At 56.4% G+C, this 13,882-nt stretch overlaps 2 protein-coding genes across 3 annotated transcripts in view; one reads left to right on the forward strand and one right to left on the reverse strand.

Moving 5' to 3' along the window:
• The window catches only part of SPMIP8 (sperm microtubule inner protein 8), a 14,990-nt gene extending 5,534 nt beyond the window's left edge, over nt 1–9,456 (forward strand). Inside the window, exon 6 of the mRNA XM_024747406.1 lies at nt 9,334–9,456. Coding sequence (XP_024603174.1) covers nt 9,334–9,456 — 123 coding nt within the window. The remainder of the gene's footprint in view (nt 1–9,333) is intronic.
• Nucleotides 7,977–13,882, reverse strand: ZNF319 (zinc finger protein 319). Of its 2 annotated transcripts, XM_024747472.1 has the most exons (3): nt 13,835–13,882; nt 9,824–11,811; nt 7,977–9,604 (listed from the first exon to the last, which is right to left on the reverse strand). In XM_024747472.1, exons 2-3 carry the CDS (start codon nt 11,558–11,560, stop codon nt 9,590–9,592), a joined length of 1,752 nt encoding a protein of 583 aa, XP_024603240.1. In that variant the 5' UTR covers nt 11,561–11,811; nt 13,835–13,882; the 3' UTR covers nt 7,977–9,589. The 2 variants fall into 2 exon arrangements, with proteins under 2 accessions (XP_024603240.1, XP_024603239.1); XM_024747471.1 differs by having other exon boundaries at nt 7,977–11,811.

Genomic DNA, 13,882 nt, shown 5'->3' on the forward strand with positions numbered 1-13,882 from the left:
TCAGGGGGGCGCAAAGGTCTTCCGCTGGAGAGATCTTCGCCAGGCAAAAGTGCAGCCCACTGGGAGGTGGAGGGAGTAGAGTGCCTTTCCCTCCCGATTTGCCCCAGAGGAGGCCAAAAGGCAAAGACGGGGGTTAGGGGGATTGGGGGGGCGGGGTTACCTAGGAGAAGAGCAGGGACTGGAAGAGTAAACAGACATTTAAGAAATATAATGTAAGGAGCCAAGAATTTGCCTTCCAGGAAGCAGGTGAAGTGGTAAGGGCTGGGACAAGTGTTCCCAGGAGAAGAATGCAAGATATTCAAGCACCTTCATAATTTGGCCATCTCCCACCTCTCCAGCCCCATTCCCTACACTTCAGCAGTACCAGACTCCTGCGTGCAACCCAAACCAAGCAACCAAACACTCCATATCTTTGCTTGTGCTGTTTCAGCACCTAGATGATCTTTCTACCTCTGCCTGGAAAACTCCTCCTTACACTTTAAAGCCCAGCCCAGGTGTCCCATTGTCCTTGAAGTCTTCTCTGACCTTCTGCCTTTCCCCTCCAGCTCAAACCCCCCTCCAGTTGGTCTCCGTATGTGCAACCCTCTCCATCTTAGAGCACACAGGCTATTGCATTATAATTATTGATGAAAGTTTGCCTTCTCTCACCCACCCTGTGCACACACAAGGGAAAGCTTTTTTTTTTTAACTACTATATAATGCCTGCCAGAGTAGGCTCACTAAATGATTGAAAAGTGAGTAAAGCTCACGGGAGATAAAGATGAGGCAAACCAGAAGTGGGGCTTGAAAGTCAAACAGACCAGCCAAAAATATATTAAAGGTAATAGGGAGCCATTGAGGACTCTTGAGCCATAGAGAGACAGGACAGAAGCTGTGTTTTCAGAGCCTCGAGGGCAGGAAGGTGGGTTTGGTGGGGAAGGCCTAGAGAAGGACAGCCTGATTTTTCCCCAGGACATCCTAGAGGCCCCCACCTCACCTGTTTCTTTCCACAGTCGTGTCAACTACCTGACCCCCTGGCGTTAATCTGTGAACAGGAGGCTGATCCCCAGGCTGCCGAACCATGCCACCTCAGGGTCCCCAGCAGGACAGAGGGTGTATGGTGGCAGCACCGATCTCCCTAAGAGTTTAGCCTGAGTGGAAATAAACCTTATGCTCCATAAGGAGGCACCACACCCGTGTATGTGTGTGTGTGTGTGTGTGTGTGTGTGTGTGGTGCAGGGGCTGGGGGAGGGTCAGGACCTCAGGATGTCTTGCCCTTACCTGCCTCCTGCCAACTCCTGGAGGACTGGTGGCGGTGGGGGGAGTTGGGAAAGATGTCTGGTGACCCCAGGTAGAGAATCAGGGTCTAGGCCCCAGGGCCCAGCCAGGGATGAGGTACAGAGGCAGGCCTGCCTGAGAATTAGTTTTCCTTTGTGACCCCGTTCCCCTGCTCATAACCCTACAACAAAGCCCCTTCCACCTCAGACTCTGAACTTGAGCCCTAAAGAGAAAAGAGGGGGCTCGAAAGGGATTTTAGACACCTCTCTCAGAAGCCCTTGCCATCCCAGTGTGTGCTGGTGGCCTCCCTGGGCCCAGGGTTCCCCTGAAGAAGTGGAATCAGGCCCTGGAGGGTTGGCCTATGGTCTCTATTCCCTGTGAAGCAACTAAGTGTGGAAGTAAGATGAGGTGCCCAAGCCCACTCAGAGAAGAAAGTTTCCTCTCCCCAAAGCACCGCCAATGAACATACCATGTAAGCAAAAAGTTATCTGCTCTATTCACATAGCTTCAGGACTAGCCCTCATCTGCCTACCAACCTACAAAAAGGAGGCCTGATGTGCTGGGGACAGCCGTGGGGCTCCTGGGCCAGGTCCAGAATAACCCTGCTCAAAGTTTTGGGCTAAAGAAGAGTGTCTCGGCGTGGCTGGGTGTTAGAGCAGCCAGCATCAGCACTTAGCTCCAGGACCTTCCAAATACCATCCCACCTGTGGCCAGTCTGCAAGGACAGACCCAGATCAGGGTAAATAGCCACCAAGCCCAAGAACTGTTTGAACAGGACTTCCGGTGCTAGGATCTGAGGCCTCAGGGATCCACGAACCTTCTGACATCATGTGCAAAACCGTGGGTCCACCCACATGTGCTTTTTCCATGGAAAGTCTCCTTGTTTTCATCTGATTCTCAGGAGAGTCAGTGCCCACAAAGGTTAGGAAACCCTGACTTACATCCTCCTCATCCCCTTCCACTAATATTTACTGAGCACCTAGTGGATGCAAGCCTGGTCTCAGGTGGAAGGAGTTTAAAACAATAATACCAGCCCCTCACCTCTGGACCCTGTGTTATACTGGTTAGAACACATCATCTCCTCCAGGCCTCATACTCCATAAGCACCCAGGAGAGTGAGCAGAACCAAAGCTACTCTACTTCACAGATGGGAAAACTGAGGCCCAGATCAGGGAAAGGCTCCAGCCAAAACCAGAACCCAGGACTCAAAGTCAGTCCCAGCACTTGCCACAGTACTCACATATAGTTTGTGCTCAATATTCGTAGAATAAGTTATTTCCCAGAATCGGGGTCTTTTGTTCAACCTTGGGTAATAAACAAGGAAATGAGTTGTTTTGTTGTCTGATATGCAAACAGAGCCTGCCTTACAAATTCGAGGCTGATTTTAATTTCTTTTGGGGGTGGTGTTGGAAATCATCACCCTTATACCGAGGTGAGGGAAGGAGTCTGTCTCTGTCCTGAAGTATGGGGCTCTGCTGACAACAGGGCAGGAGACAGGAGCGTGGGGAGGAGGGGATGGGAAGTGGTAAGCAGATCAGAGCCCTTTCCTCCTTGGGGGCCTGTCAAGGAGGTATCCAGCTTCCTGCCATTTCATGCAGGAAGAAGCGCTTTCCTCCAAGCCCAGGGGCAGTCCACCTGGATTGAACCTTGGGAAGCCATTGGTGAAGGCCCCTGAGGTGTGAGAGCCACACTCTTCAGCCCTGAGTGTCCCCTCCAACATGACAGCTCAGAGAGAAATAGATTTGCCCAAGGCTCATAGCAGAGATGCTGGAGTCCTGGCCTGTGTGAGACTGGGGGCAGTCAGGGAGCTCCAGAGAGCGTGCTGAGATCCCAGAGGGAATCAAGTGCCCGTGTGTCTTCGCGTGGCCCTGCTTCCTTGACACTGAATAACTGGACAAGTCCCTCTGGGAATTTGGCCCAGCAGACATTCAAGGCCTCGCCAGACCCCATGCTGGGTGCTGGGACACAGACCAGAAGACTTGTCTGCCTTAGAGGTACTTCTAGTCCAGTAGGAGAGAGGTAAACCCAGCTGATTCAAACCTGAAAGCAGAAGGTGAGAATGTGAGCACACCTAGATCATGTTCCTCAAGCCTAGGAATTTGATTAGGTCCTTCCTCACCAGTTGTACACTGAATCCTAATTTCGTAGATATAAAAATATGTGCCCAAGAATAAAGGAAATACAGAGTAGATGCCCATTAACAAGTCTGATTTAGTATACACTTGCTATTTTTTACGTGCAAAGGCAATGTATCAATATTAAGCACTTGGCAGTACCCAGGAGGTGGGCAGTTTTGGACCCATTTTACAGATGATGAAATGAACTCAGAAAGGCTAAATGACTGGCCCATGGTCACACAGCTGGTGATTGGCAGAGCTGGGAATTGAAGCCAGCCTGCCTGACCCCCTGAGCCTATGGCCACCATACTCTACTGCCTTCTTGCTATGAGAGAGACGCACGCCAAGAGTTGGGGGGAAACCAGTGGGGACATTCGACCTGAGCTTAGAGAGAGGAGAAGATGTTCCACCAGAAAGTTCTCTTGGAGTTACTGGCAGTGGCAGAATCTGCAGGTTGAAAATCCCAAGAGATGGAGAGAAGCCACCCAGCCTGGGCCTCTGTCTCCAGCCTGGAAGTTCCCTCAGCCTCAGGGGGTTCTTTGCTCCTCATAGAGAGATCACAGTAGAAACCCTCTCTGTGGCCATTGCCTTGGGGACAGCCCAGCCCCCATGGCCTCACCTCCAGGACTTCCTGGCCTGATCCCAATCCAGTACCCAGGCCCTGGGCCTCCATGTGCTACCCCTACCCACAACGGCATCACCAGTCTCCTTGCTGTTTCAAACACCCAGGCTCCTGTCTGCCTCCTAACCTTTAGTCAACGCCTTCCTCCCACCTGAAATGCTTTCCCCATCTCTTCCTACCCAAACCTCACCCTTTCTTCCAGGCAGGCCTCTCTCAAATCCTCCGTTCTCCCCAAGTCTTCCCCAAGACTATGAGAACAGGAACCATAGCTGTTTCAGGGGGACTAACTCATAGCCTCTGGCCCACCGTAGGCTCTTAGGAAATACTGCACTCGCCGGCCCCTCTTATCTCTCTAACAGGATCTGGGACTCAGGAATGGGGCCTGGGGCCTCCCAGAACCAACACACAGACGTGGACTAAATGATACAACTACTACAAAGTAATAGTTGTGTTTATTACAAAGTAACACGCAAAACACATACCCTCACCCTGGGGCTGGCAATGGGGAGGATCGGGGATGGAGTAAGGGTCCTAGCTCAGGGAGAATGGGGTGAGGGTCGGGGAGGACTCTCACAGGTAATGTTTTGTACTAAATACCAGCAGCTTTGACATTTCTGACCCTACCTTTTGATACATGAAAACCTCAAAACTCTCTCATCTGAAGTTCTACCTTCATGCTCTGCCGCGCCAGCTCAGTGTCTGGCAAACAGCAGGTGCTCAGTGATGCTTATGGATGAACAAAGGCAGGAATGCAGACCCAGAGTGGGGATGGACACACACGCATAGTGCGGAAGGAGACCCCACGGGCCGCAGCCCACCTCCGCCCCTCCCCTCGACCTCCTTTTCAGGGCCCCGAAGGAGGACTGGGCATTCCTGCCAGAATCTGCAAAAACCAATAGCGGGCCAAGGCTTTTCCTGGAGGCATGACCTTCAAGGAACAAAGAAAGCACCGTCTTGAGGATGGGATGCGGAGCTTATCACAGGCGAGCCCGGCCCAGGCGCAGAGGCTTTGGGCAAATTTCCAAGGCCTGAGCAGTCCATGGTCCTGTCTGGGGCCTGCTCTGGAGGAGGGATGAGGCTGGGTACTGGGAGGTCTGGTGGAGGCTCTCTATGGAGCTGCCTCTGCACAGATGGCAGGACAGAAAACGGGAGGCTCCAGTCCCTCAAGGAGCTGAGAGCAGGCCCGAGGGCTGGCTGCCCCCTCTGCCTGCTGGTGAATGCACCAGTCCCGGCCATTGTTCCCGGCTTCCTGGCCCGCAAAGAGTGGGCTGGAGCCAGAGCCCCGGGCTTCAGTGGCTGAAGCTGGAGGTCTGTGGGCTCAGAGCCCAGGCGGTTCCACCCCGCCGCCTATCCCCCCACCTAGCCAGACCCCACAATGCCAGGCCTCTCTCTTCACTAAGTGTACGGCTTTGGGAAGCCCCTGGACTTCTCAAGGATCAGCACAAAACACTTCCTCAGGTCTGCCCTGCCCATCTCATGGAGATGGTATGAGGCTCAGACCAGCTGGTGGATGGGAAAGGTCTTGTGTGTAGCAGGGTGGGCGTGAGAGAGCCCTGACGCTCAGGTAGGAGAGCTAGGCTGGCTCCCTTCTGCCCCTGACCTCCCAGTGCTCTGCTTTCCTGAGTGGCCACTATGTGGCAAACACTCCACTCAGGTCATTTCACGGGACCCTCACCCTAAGCCCAGAAGAGAGCATTAATGGCTCCATTTCACACATGAGGAAAATGAGGCCCAAAGAGGTCCAAAAACCTTCCCAAAGCTTTGGTGCTGATGAGTGGCAGAGGCGGGACTCCAGCCAGGCCTGACTGTTGTGCTCTTAACTATGACAGCACAGCGCTGCCACAGTGGTTCACGAGCACAGCCTCCACCCCTGGAGAGCAGGGTCCTCTCCCACTGCCCCGCTGGGAGGCCGAGCACAGAGCCAGCCACACAGTGGGAGTCTGACAGAGCCGTCAAGATGATGGGCTCCCTAGGGAAGTTGTCTTTGGTGGCCCAGCTTGCTCTGGCAATGACTTCGAGGACCCAGGAAAAGGGACCCCCACCCCACCCAGCAGTGCCTCTTTCCCCAGGAAGGGGAAATTATTAACTCCAGAGTGTGAATTTATGTCAGCCTCTCGCTCTCGCTCCTCTGGCCCTCGTCCACATGTCCCCCCTCACCCCAAGGTACCACACTCTTCCCATTCTGTCAGTGGTTGGGGCAAAGGGGATGATTACCCGGAGATTAAAGATGATAGTGCTAGTTTGTAGCCCTAGCCACAGCACCTGAAGTTCCCCCATGAAAATTCTATGCTCTAAGATAAGAGATGGAGCCTCACATCAGCTATGGGACACAGGAAGCGGTGGGGCTCCTGGGCAGGTAGGTGCGAGAGGTACCTATGTGTGTGGCCAGGTACAGTGTGTGGCTGCTTAAGCCAGTTTGCGCTGCTTCTGTCACTTACAATCAAGAGAGACCAGAATGAGACAGGTGGGGAGCAGACTGGAGTCCGAGAGAGGCAGGAAGGGGAATAGGGGCCACGGGTTGATCCGGTTACCTTCCCAGAATCAGAGCGACAGGTCTCTAAGGACCCTTAGAGATCAGAGGTCAAGACCTCTGCTTCAGATGGAATCAAGGCCCCAAGAGGAACAGAGCCTGCCTGTGATCACTTGTTATCAAAGGTCTAAGACCTGAGCCTGAACACGCAGGCCCCCAGGCCAGGGCTCCATTCATGGCCCTGGTTTTGGCCCAGGTGGGAGCCCCACAAAGCCCCACTGCTTTGTGAGGGGAGGCAAGGGGGGGACAAAGGAAGAAAAAGTCATTGCACCCTCCATGTGGGCCCATCCAGGGCTCCTCTGGCCCCTGGCACACGCAGAACACCATCTGTTCAGGAACAGCAACCTGAAGCTATAAAGCACCCAACACGTGCCAGTGCTTTCCAGGAGTCTGCGAGGTGGGTGGGTTTTGCCTAAGGTCACTGAACTAGAAAGGAAGCCAGGATTCAAGCTGGGCACAGGGACAAGGGGCCCTGGGCGTCCTCGCTGAGAGGTGGACGCTTGCACACGGCTTCTCAAGGGCAGAGTCCTCCTATGGCCACACATGGAGGGAGTAAGAGGACCATGGGGTCCTGGTCACATCCAGGGTCCCCCCTGGCCTCTCCACTAAGACTTCTGCAGCCAGTTTTGAGCTCTCTGTGGTGTGGGTAGCTCCTTTTCCTCTTTCTACCCTCACCTCCACCCCTACCTTCAGGGCAGGGGTCCCTCCTGACCACCCTCCACTGGCTCTCAGACCTGGGGGGAGTTGCTTCTACCTTCCTCTCCCCACCTCCACCCTTGCCTTTGAGAAACAGAAGGAGCCTGAGTTGCAGTTGGCCCACTGCGGGACAGGATAGGGGACAGAAGAGGGGTGCAGGAAGGCTGAGATGCAGGTGGCCGGGCTGGACATGCAGATGGATCACCGTGCGACAGGGTGAGCAGGAGTGGGGTGAGAGCATGTGATCCTCGGGGGCGGCGCCTGTAGGCTGCTCCAGGCAGACCCTGATTTTCCACTGGGGCTAAGCAAGCTCTCCTGCTTACCAGGCCCAGTGCCCAGCTTCTGACCATCCATGAGTTGCCGGTCCCTCACAGATCAGCTCCCTTTACAGGGGCTGCAGTTAAACCCCAAGGATGTCAAGAGGTCACAGCCCAAGGATCCCAAGTGTCCTGCAGTTGGTACCGTCAGCATCGTCACAGCTTCCCCACCAGGGCCGCCGTATGCGATTCCACTTAATTCTCACAAGAACCAAGCAAGGCAAGGGTTAACCTCCCCATTTTATAGATGAGGCAACTGAGTCCCAAAGAGGTTAAGTGACTTGCCCAAAGTCACACAAACAGAATGTTCAAAACATTCGAACCCAGCCTTATGTCCCAACCCCAAGCCTGCCACCCTGGACTGCACACCTCACTCCCTCTCCACGTCCCAACATTCCCCTCTGAAGAATGACCAGAACAAACTGTGCTTTGGTCTGTGAAGGTCAATGTCTTTACTTCTAAAGCATACATTGGACTCACTATATATTAACATCAAAAGGGCTATCTAAAATGGAGTCATTCTTTTTAAAAATCCAAATTCTCACATTTTTATATAAGATCCAAAATGACATGAAATTAAACTATACAATGTTATGAACAGTATAACAACTGCTTTTAGAAAGCAAAATGAAAGAAAAACATTAGCAGTTGGGACTGTTGTCAGCCTGGGTTCCACGTCTTTTGAGGCATTGTGACTAAAGCCAGCACCGAGGGGAAGGACCAGCCCCTCTCTGCAGGCACAGGAAGGGAACCTAGGCAGAGGAGGGGGATGAGGGCTTTTCAGACTTCTGAAGGTGAGAGTGGGACAAGACAGGTCTCCCTGCTCCTCTGGGATCTTGGGGTGGGCACTGATTAAAGTCTCCTTCTAAGACCCAGGGAAGGGGGCTGGGAGAGGGTGGGGCAGAGCTGGGTTCAAAAGAATCATTTTGATAGTAAAGGTCTTCTGGCCTTCCCGAGGACAGTCCCGGCCATCAAGCAATACCAATCGACTCCATCTACCTACCGGTTTCCTTAACAACCCTCTTCCCCTGCCCACTCCTTATCCTGAACACCCTCGGCTCCATGAGCCCAGTGGGCAGCCAGAGACCTAGGAGGGCCCGAAGGAGAACACTATGGCCTTGGAAGTAGCTGGATGTTGTCCAAAGCATCTTGGTAGAGCAAGACCCCTGAAGTACAGGCCAGCAACCAGACTGATGGGGGAGGGTGCACATGGGCTGGGAGGACACTGTGAGGTCAGAGGCGTTCCCATGGTCCTTTCACCTCCCCTACCCTGGGTACCCAGGCATGGTCTTGGCCCTGAAGCAGGGCTGGGGCGAGCTGATTAGGGCCACGCCCTTGAGGCTTTGGTTCACACAATTCAAAGGGGTGACACTTGTTCCCATCCACTGGGAAGATCACGGGCTTGGCCCTGCTTCCTCCCAGGCACCAGGTGATCTAACAATCCCCTCTTTCACATCAGTAGTTCTGTAGGGCTGAGAGCACATTCCCCACCAGTGCTTGGAACCATGCCGCAAAGGTGGGAGGGGCACTTCCAAAACAGTGGGATTAGCCCTGGGTGCAAAGGCTGCCTTTCCTCCTTTCCCTGTGGACAGCACTGTCCCTGGCTGAGTGAGTCACAGGAGAACTTCTCTGCCTCCTCCCTTCTGGCTGGGCCAATTGTTCTCCAAGCAGACTGAGCCCACAGGTGTGTAGCACGCCTGTATGTCTCGCCTGCCAGAAACCTGGAGGATGCATCGCCCCTGGCTGAAGCTGACGGAGAGGCCGGTGGCTCACAGTTTGCCCTCCTGGTTCCAGGACTACACCACGGAGCTGGCCTTCTCCCTCAAACAGCAACCTGAAGGGGGATGCCCTACACCCAGCTTACCTCTGGAGTCCAGCCCTTCTCCCAGGCCCTACCGTGACCCTCCTCTTTCCTAACCTATCTGATTTCTAATTAGGCTGAAAGGTCTGGGAAGGTTGGGCTAGCACCACCCCCTCGTTGGGGTGGAGAGAGGCCATTTGACTTCCAGCCTGGTTCCAGGCCCCCAGAGACAAGGGAGGCTGAGGTCTCTCAAGAAAGCGAATCCTGTAATGGGAAAGAGGTCTGTGGGGTCAGGACCAGCCACAGCAATCTGCCGCCCCCGCTCCTCCCCCCAGGCCTGTACCAGGAGTGCCAGGGACCCACACCCTCCACCTGCCCAGGGCCTCCCTCAGAACACCGAGCCGGGTGCAGGGGTGGGTGCGAGGAGGCCGGGCCGGGCCTGGTGGGGGCCGCGGCGGGGACTCAGGGCAGGCAGGCGGCTACCTGGTAGGCGCCCTCGGCCGCGGCGGCGGCGGCGCTGTGCTGCGCGCTGTGCTCCTGCAGCAGGGCCACGTCCAGGAAGCGCTCGCCACACCACACGCACTTGAACTGCTGCTCCCGGGCGTGCACGCCCTGGTGCTTGTTGAGGTGCTCTCGCTGCTTGAAGGCCTTGTCGCAGTTGGGGCACTTGTAGGGTTTCTCACCCGTGTGCACCCTCCGGTGCCGCTGCAGGTCGGAGGCGTACTTGAAGCGCTTCTCACAGTCCGGGCACTTGAGCGGCTTCTCGCGGGCCGGGTCGCAGCGGTGCTGCACGAACTCGGAGGACGAGAAGAAGCGGCGCTCACACAGGGTGCAGCGCAGAGGCTTCTCGGCAGCCGAGCAGTGGGCCAGCTGGTGCTTCTGCAGAGCCGACGCCCGCTTGTAGGCCTTGTTGCACACCGGGCACTTGAAGGGCCGCTCGGCCGCGCCCGGCAGGCACTTGTGCCGCAGCAGCTCGGCCGACTGGTCGAAGCCCTTCTGGCACACGGGGCACTTGAAGAGGGTCTCGAGGGTGTGCACGTGCTGGTGGTAAAGCAGGTGGCTGGGCTGCCCGAAGCCCTTCTCGCACAGGCCGCACTTGAAGGGCTCCTCGGTCTTGTGCGTGCGCCGGTGCCGCATCAGCGCATACTGCTGCTTGAAGCCCATGGGGCACAGGTCGCACTTGAAGGGCCGCTCGGCGCTGTGCGTGCGCTCGTGCTGCCGCAGGTCTGATGGCCGCTTGAAGGCCTTCTGGCACTCGCCGCAGCGGAAGGGCCGCTCCCCGCTGGGTGTGCACGGGTGCTGCAGCAGCTCGGATGACTCCTTGAAGTGCAGCTCGCACACGTTGCAGCGGAACAGGTGGTGCTCGCCCGAGTGTGCGTACATGTGGCGCACCAGGTGCGAGCGGTGCTTGAAGGTCTTCTCGCAAACCGCGCACTTGTACGGCCGCTCCGAGCTGTGCGTGCGCTTGTGGTGCACCAGGTGGGACGACTGGCTGAAGCTCTTGTCGCACAGCGTGCACTTGTAGGGCTTCTCGCCTGTGTGGATGCGCTCGTGCCGCGAGAGCTCCGACAGGTGCTTGAAGGGCTTCTGGCAGATGGGGCAGCTGTAGGGCTTGTCGGCCTGTTCTGCAGGGGCTACGGCGGGCGGAGGGGGTGCCGGGGGCAGCGAAGGGGCGGCCGTGGCCGCGGGCTCAGCCGCCTCGGCGGGCTTGTAGGTCTTCTCGCAGATGGAACATTTCACGAGGCCCCCAGTGCCGCTGTGCGCGCTGTGGTGCTGCGCCAGCGACGTGAGCAGCGAGAAGCCCATCTTGCAGACGCCACAGACAAAAGGCTTCTGTTCGGCCTGCACGCACTGGTGCTCCAGCAGGTCGGTAGCCTGGTGGAAGATCTTGAGACACTGCGTGCACTGGAACGAGCGGTCGTGGCCCGCCAGGCACTGGTGCTCATGCGGGCTGGACAGGTGCGCCAGGTCGTGACCGCACACGCCGCACTTGGGGCCTGGCTCGCCTGCTGGCTGCAGGGGCGCATGCTGCGGGGGCTGCAGGCCCGGGTCAGGCTGCAGAAGGATGCCATAGACGGCACAGCCCAGGGGGTTCTCAGCTGTGCCTGGGGTCAGTGTGTGCTCGGCCAGGGCCGGCGGTGGTTCTGCGTGGTGTTGAGGCTGCGGCGGCTGCGGCTGCTGCGGCTGCGTCTGTGGTGGCTGCTGCCAGCTTTCCGACATGCTTGGGAAGATGAAACAGGGTTTGGAGAGTAATGGCTTCAGTTTCCCCGCTTAAGTTGACCCACACCAGAGAGAGAAGCTGCCCAGGATCAGGTATGGATGAGGACCTCAGACAAGGCACAGAGAGGGGCTAGTCAGGCGGCCCAAGTCATTAACCAAGACAGACTACAAGGCTCTGCCTACAGGATGGGGGTCTTCGAGGCAGGGTGCCAGCAATGGCGGGGAAGCTCTGCCTTCCCTGATGATTGGTTCTGTAGAGAAGAAAGAAATCGTGAGCTTGAGGCAGGGACATGCAGCTGCTCCCGGGGCCTCTCCCTGATCTGCCTGCACTCGCCACATTGACATAAACCACATCAGGGAAGCAAGAGGGGCTCAGGGCTGGGAGATCTGCTCCCTTCACATGCTACCAAAGAAGTCTGCTGGCGGCTCAGCTCCTCTGGCAAAGGGGATGGTGGCTGTCTCCATGCCCAGCCCCCATTCAGTTCCCCATCCCTGGGCCAGGCATCCCAACCTCCCAGCTCACTGTCATCCCTCTTCAATTAGCTGTCTCATGAGTGACAGTCTGGGGTGATCTGTCCACAATACAGAGAACTCACAAGTTCTGCTCTTGCTCCAAAGAAAGAAGGAGGTGACCAGATAGGGCCCTGGCATCCAAAACAAGAATCTTAGTAACATAACTTTATATTTTGCAAAACACTTCTTACTTGGAAGCCCAGTACCTAAGATAGATAAAAGCAGAAAGGCTCTGGTTGAGGCCTCCCTGTAGGCCTGCCAGCTTCTCTCCTGTTGCTGAATCTCAACCCAGGACACAACTGCTCATAAGAACAGACTGTGGGTCTAAGAGGCCAGGCCTCCCAGACCTGAGGGCCCCACAGCAAACGGCCTCAGTCAGTCAATATCTAAAACAACTGCATGAAACTGAGGACCATCTCAGAAACCTTCTCCCATCAGGGGCTGGCCCATACCCCTCTCAACTACCCCCCAGGCCCTCCCCCCGACCATGTGTCTGTTCTCTCTTCACATAAGTGGGATGGCTTTGCAGGGACCTGAGCCAGTGCATGATGGGAGTTAGATGGCGGGTCCACAGACCCACGCAGCTTAGATGTCTACATAGCAGAAGTTCCCTAGTCTAGTCATCTCCCAGAGCACCAAAACAAGTCCTAAATCCTCTTCATCTGACAGTGTCAAGGCCTGTAGGAAAATGTAAGCGATTTCGAGTTTGCCCCTGCAAGGTGGGAAGTGGCATGCTAACCACAGAGCGTTCGTCCCTATCACCCGGAGAGAACCCTGTTCCCTTGCTCCAAGTCTGTAACATTTTGGATAATCAGTGGAAGGTAAAGACCACCCAGCTCAGGCAAATCTCTAACTCACCACTTTGTGGCAGCATAAGGTAATGACAGCGAGAGGGAAGAACTTTTAGAATCAGACACAACCCACTTTCAGGTTCCCAGCTCTTCTGCCTCTAACATTGAAAAGTTTCTAAGTTTTCTCCCGATGAAAAGAGAAGGAAGGGGATGCCTTTACTGGCCAGCCTGGCCTCTAACTGCCAAAGAAACGTAAGAGTCAGGCTAAAAGCTGTCAACCTCAGCATCTTTCTAGGAAGAGAGAAGTAAAGAAGCCGCTGCTCTGGGTGGAGGCAGCAGGTTGCATGAGTGAGCAGGTACTGAAGCCTCCCCAGGAAAGAGGGAAGCAGAACTACTCTGAGCGAGGTCTAGGTCAGGCTGCGCCAACCCAACTGTTTTTGGTTTTTTTTTTTTCCGGCATGAATGGCTGCCACACAGGGTCCACGGTCCTAGGCCCCCAGCTCAGCTGCCCACCCTGGCCCCCCTCCAGGAAGGTGCGGCCAGAGGCCTCTATGATCACTCAGCAAAGAGGATGAGAGACTAGGGTGAGGGCAGCAAGCGGAGGCCCCCACCTGAGCCCCACCCCAGCCCTTCCTCTTCCCTGGGAAACCGAATGAAAGCCGATCACCTCCCTGCCGGCAATGCCCGCCGGCCCAGCTGGGCTGCCTCCTGTCAGCCCTCGCCAGGAATGGACAGGCCGCTGCGGCCCGAGGGCCGGCCCCGCGGGCGACTGGGCCCGAAAAAGGCCCCAGGGCTGCAGGCTTGGCCCGGGAGACAGCTGCGCGTCGAGGTCGGCCTGGGCCGCCCAGGAGCTCAGGAGGCCGCCGGGTCGGGCTGGAGGGAGTGGAGGGGCGGCCGGGCCGGCTGGGGAAGGGGTGCGGCGGGCGCGGGAGGGGCGCCCAGCCGCGGCCCCGGGCGCCCAGCCGCTCACCTGCTCCAGGCCGCCCGCGGGGTCAGGCTCAGGGCGAGTGGCGACCAG

Source organism: Neophocaena asiaeorientalis, unplaced genomic scaffold (genome assembly GCF_003031525.2).
Source record: "Neophocaena asiaeorientalis asiaeorientalis breed wild unplaced genomic scaffold, Neophocaena_asiaeorientalis_V1.1 scaffold438, whole genome shotgun sequence".
Lineage (NCBI taxonomy): Eukaryota > Metazoa > Chordata > Mammalia > Artiodactyla > Phocoenidae > Neophocaena > Neophocaena asiaeorientalis.

Excerpts from the sequence above, each read along its gene's own strand:
- ZNF319 (XM_024747471.1), bottom strand. The coding sequence starts at position 11,560 with ATGTCGGAAAGCTGGCAGCAGCCACCACAGACGCAGCCGCAGCAGCCG.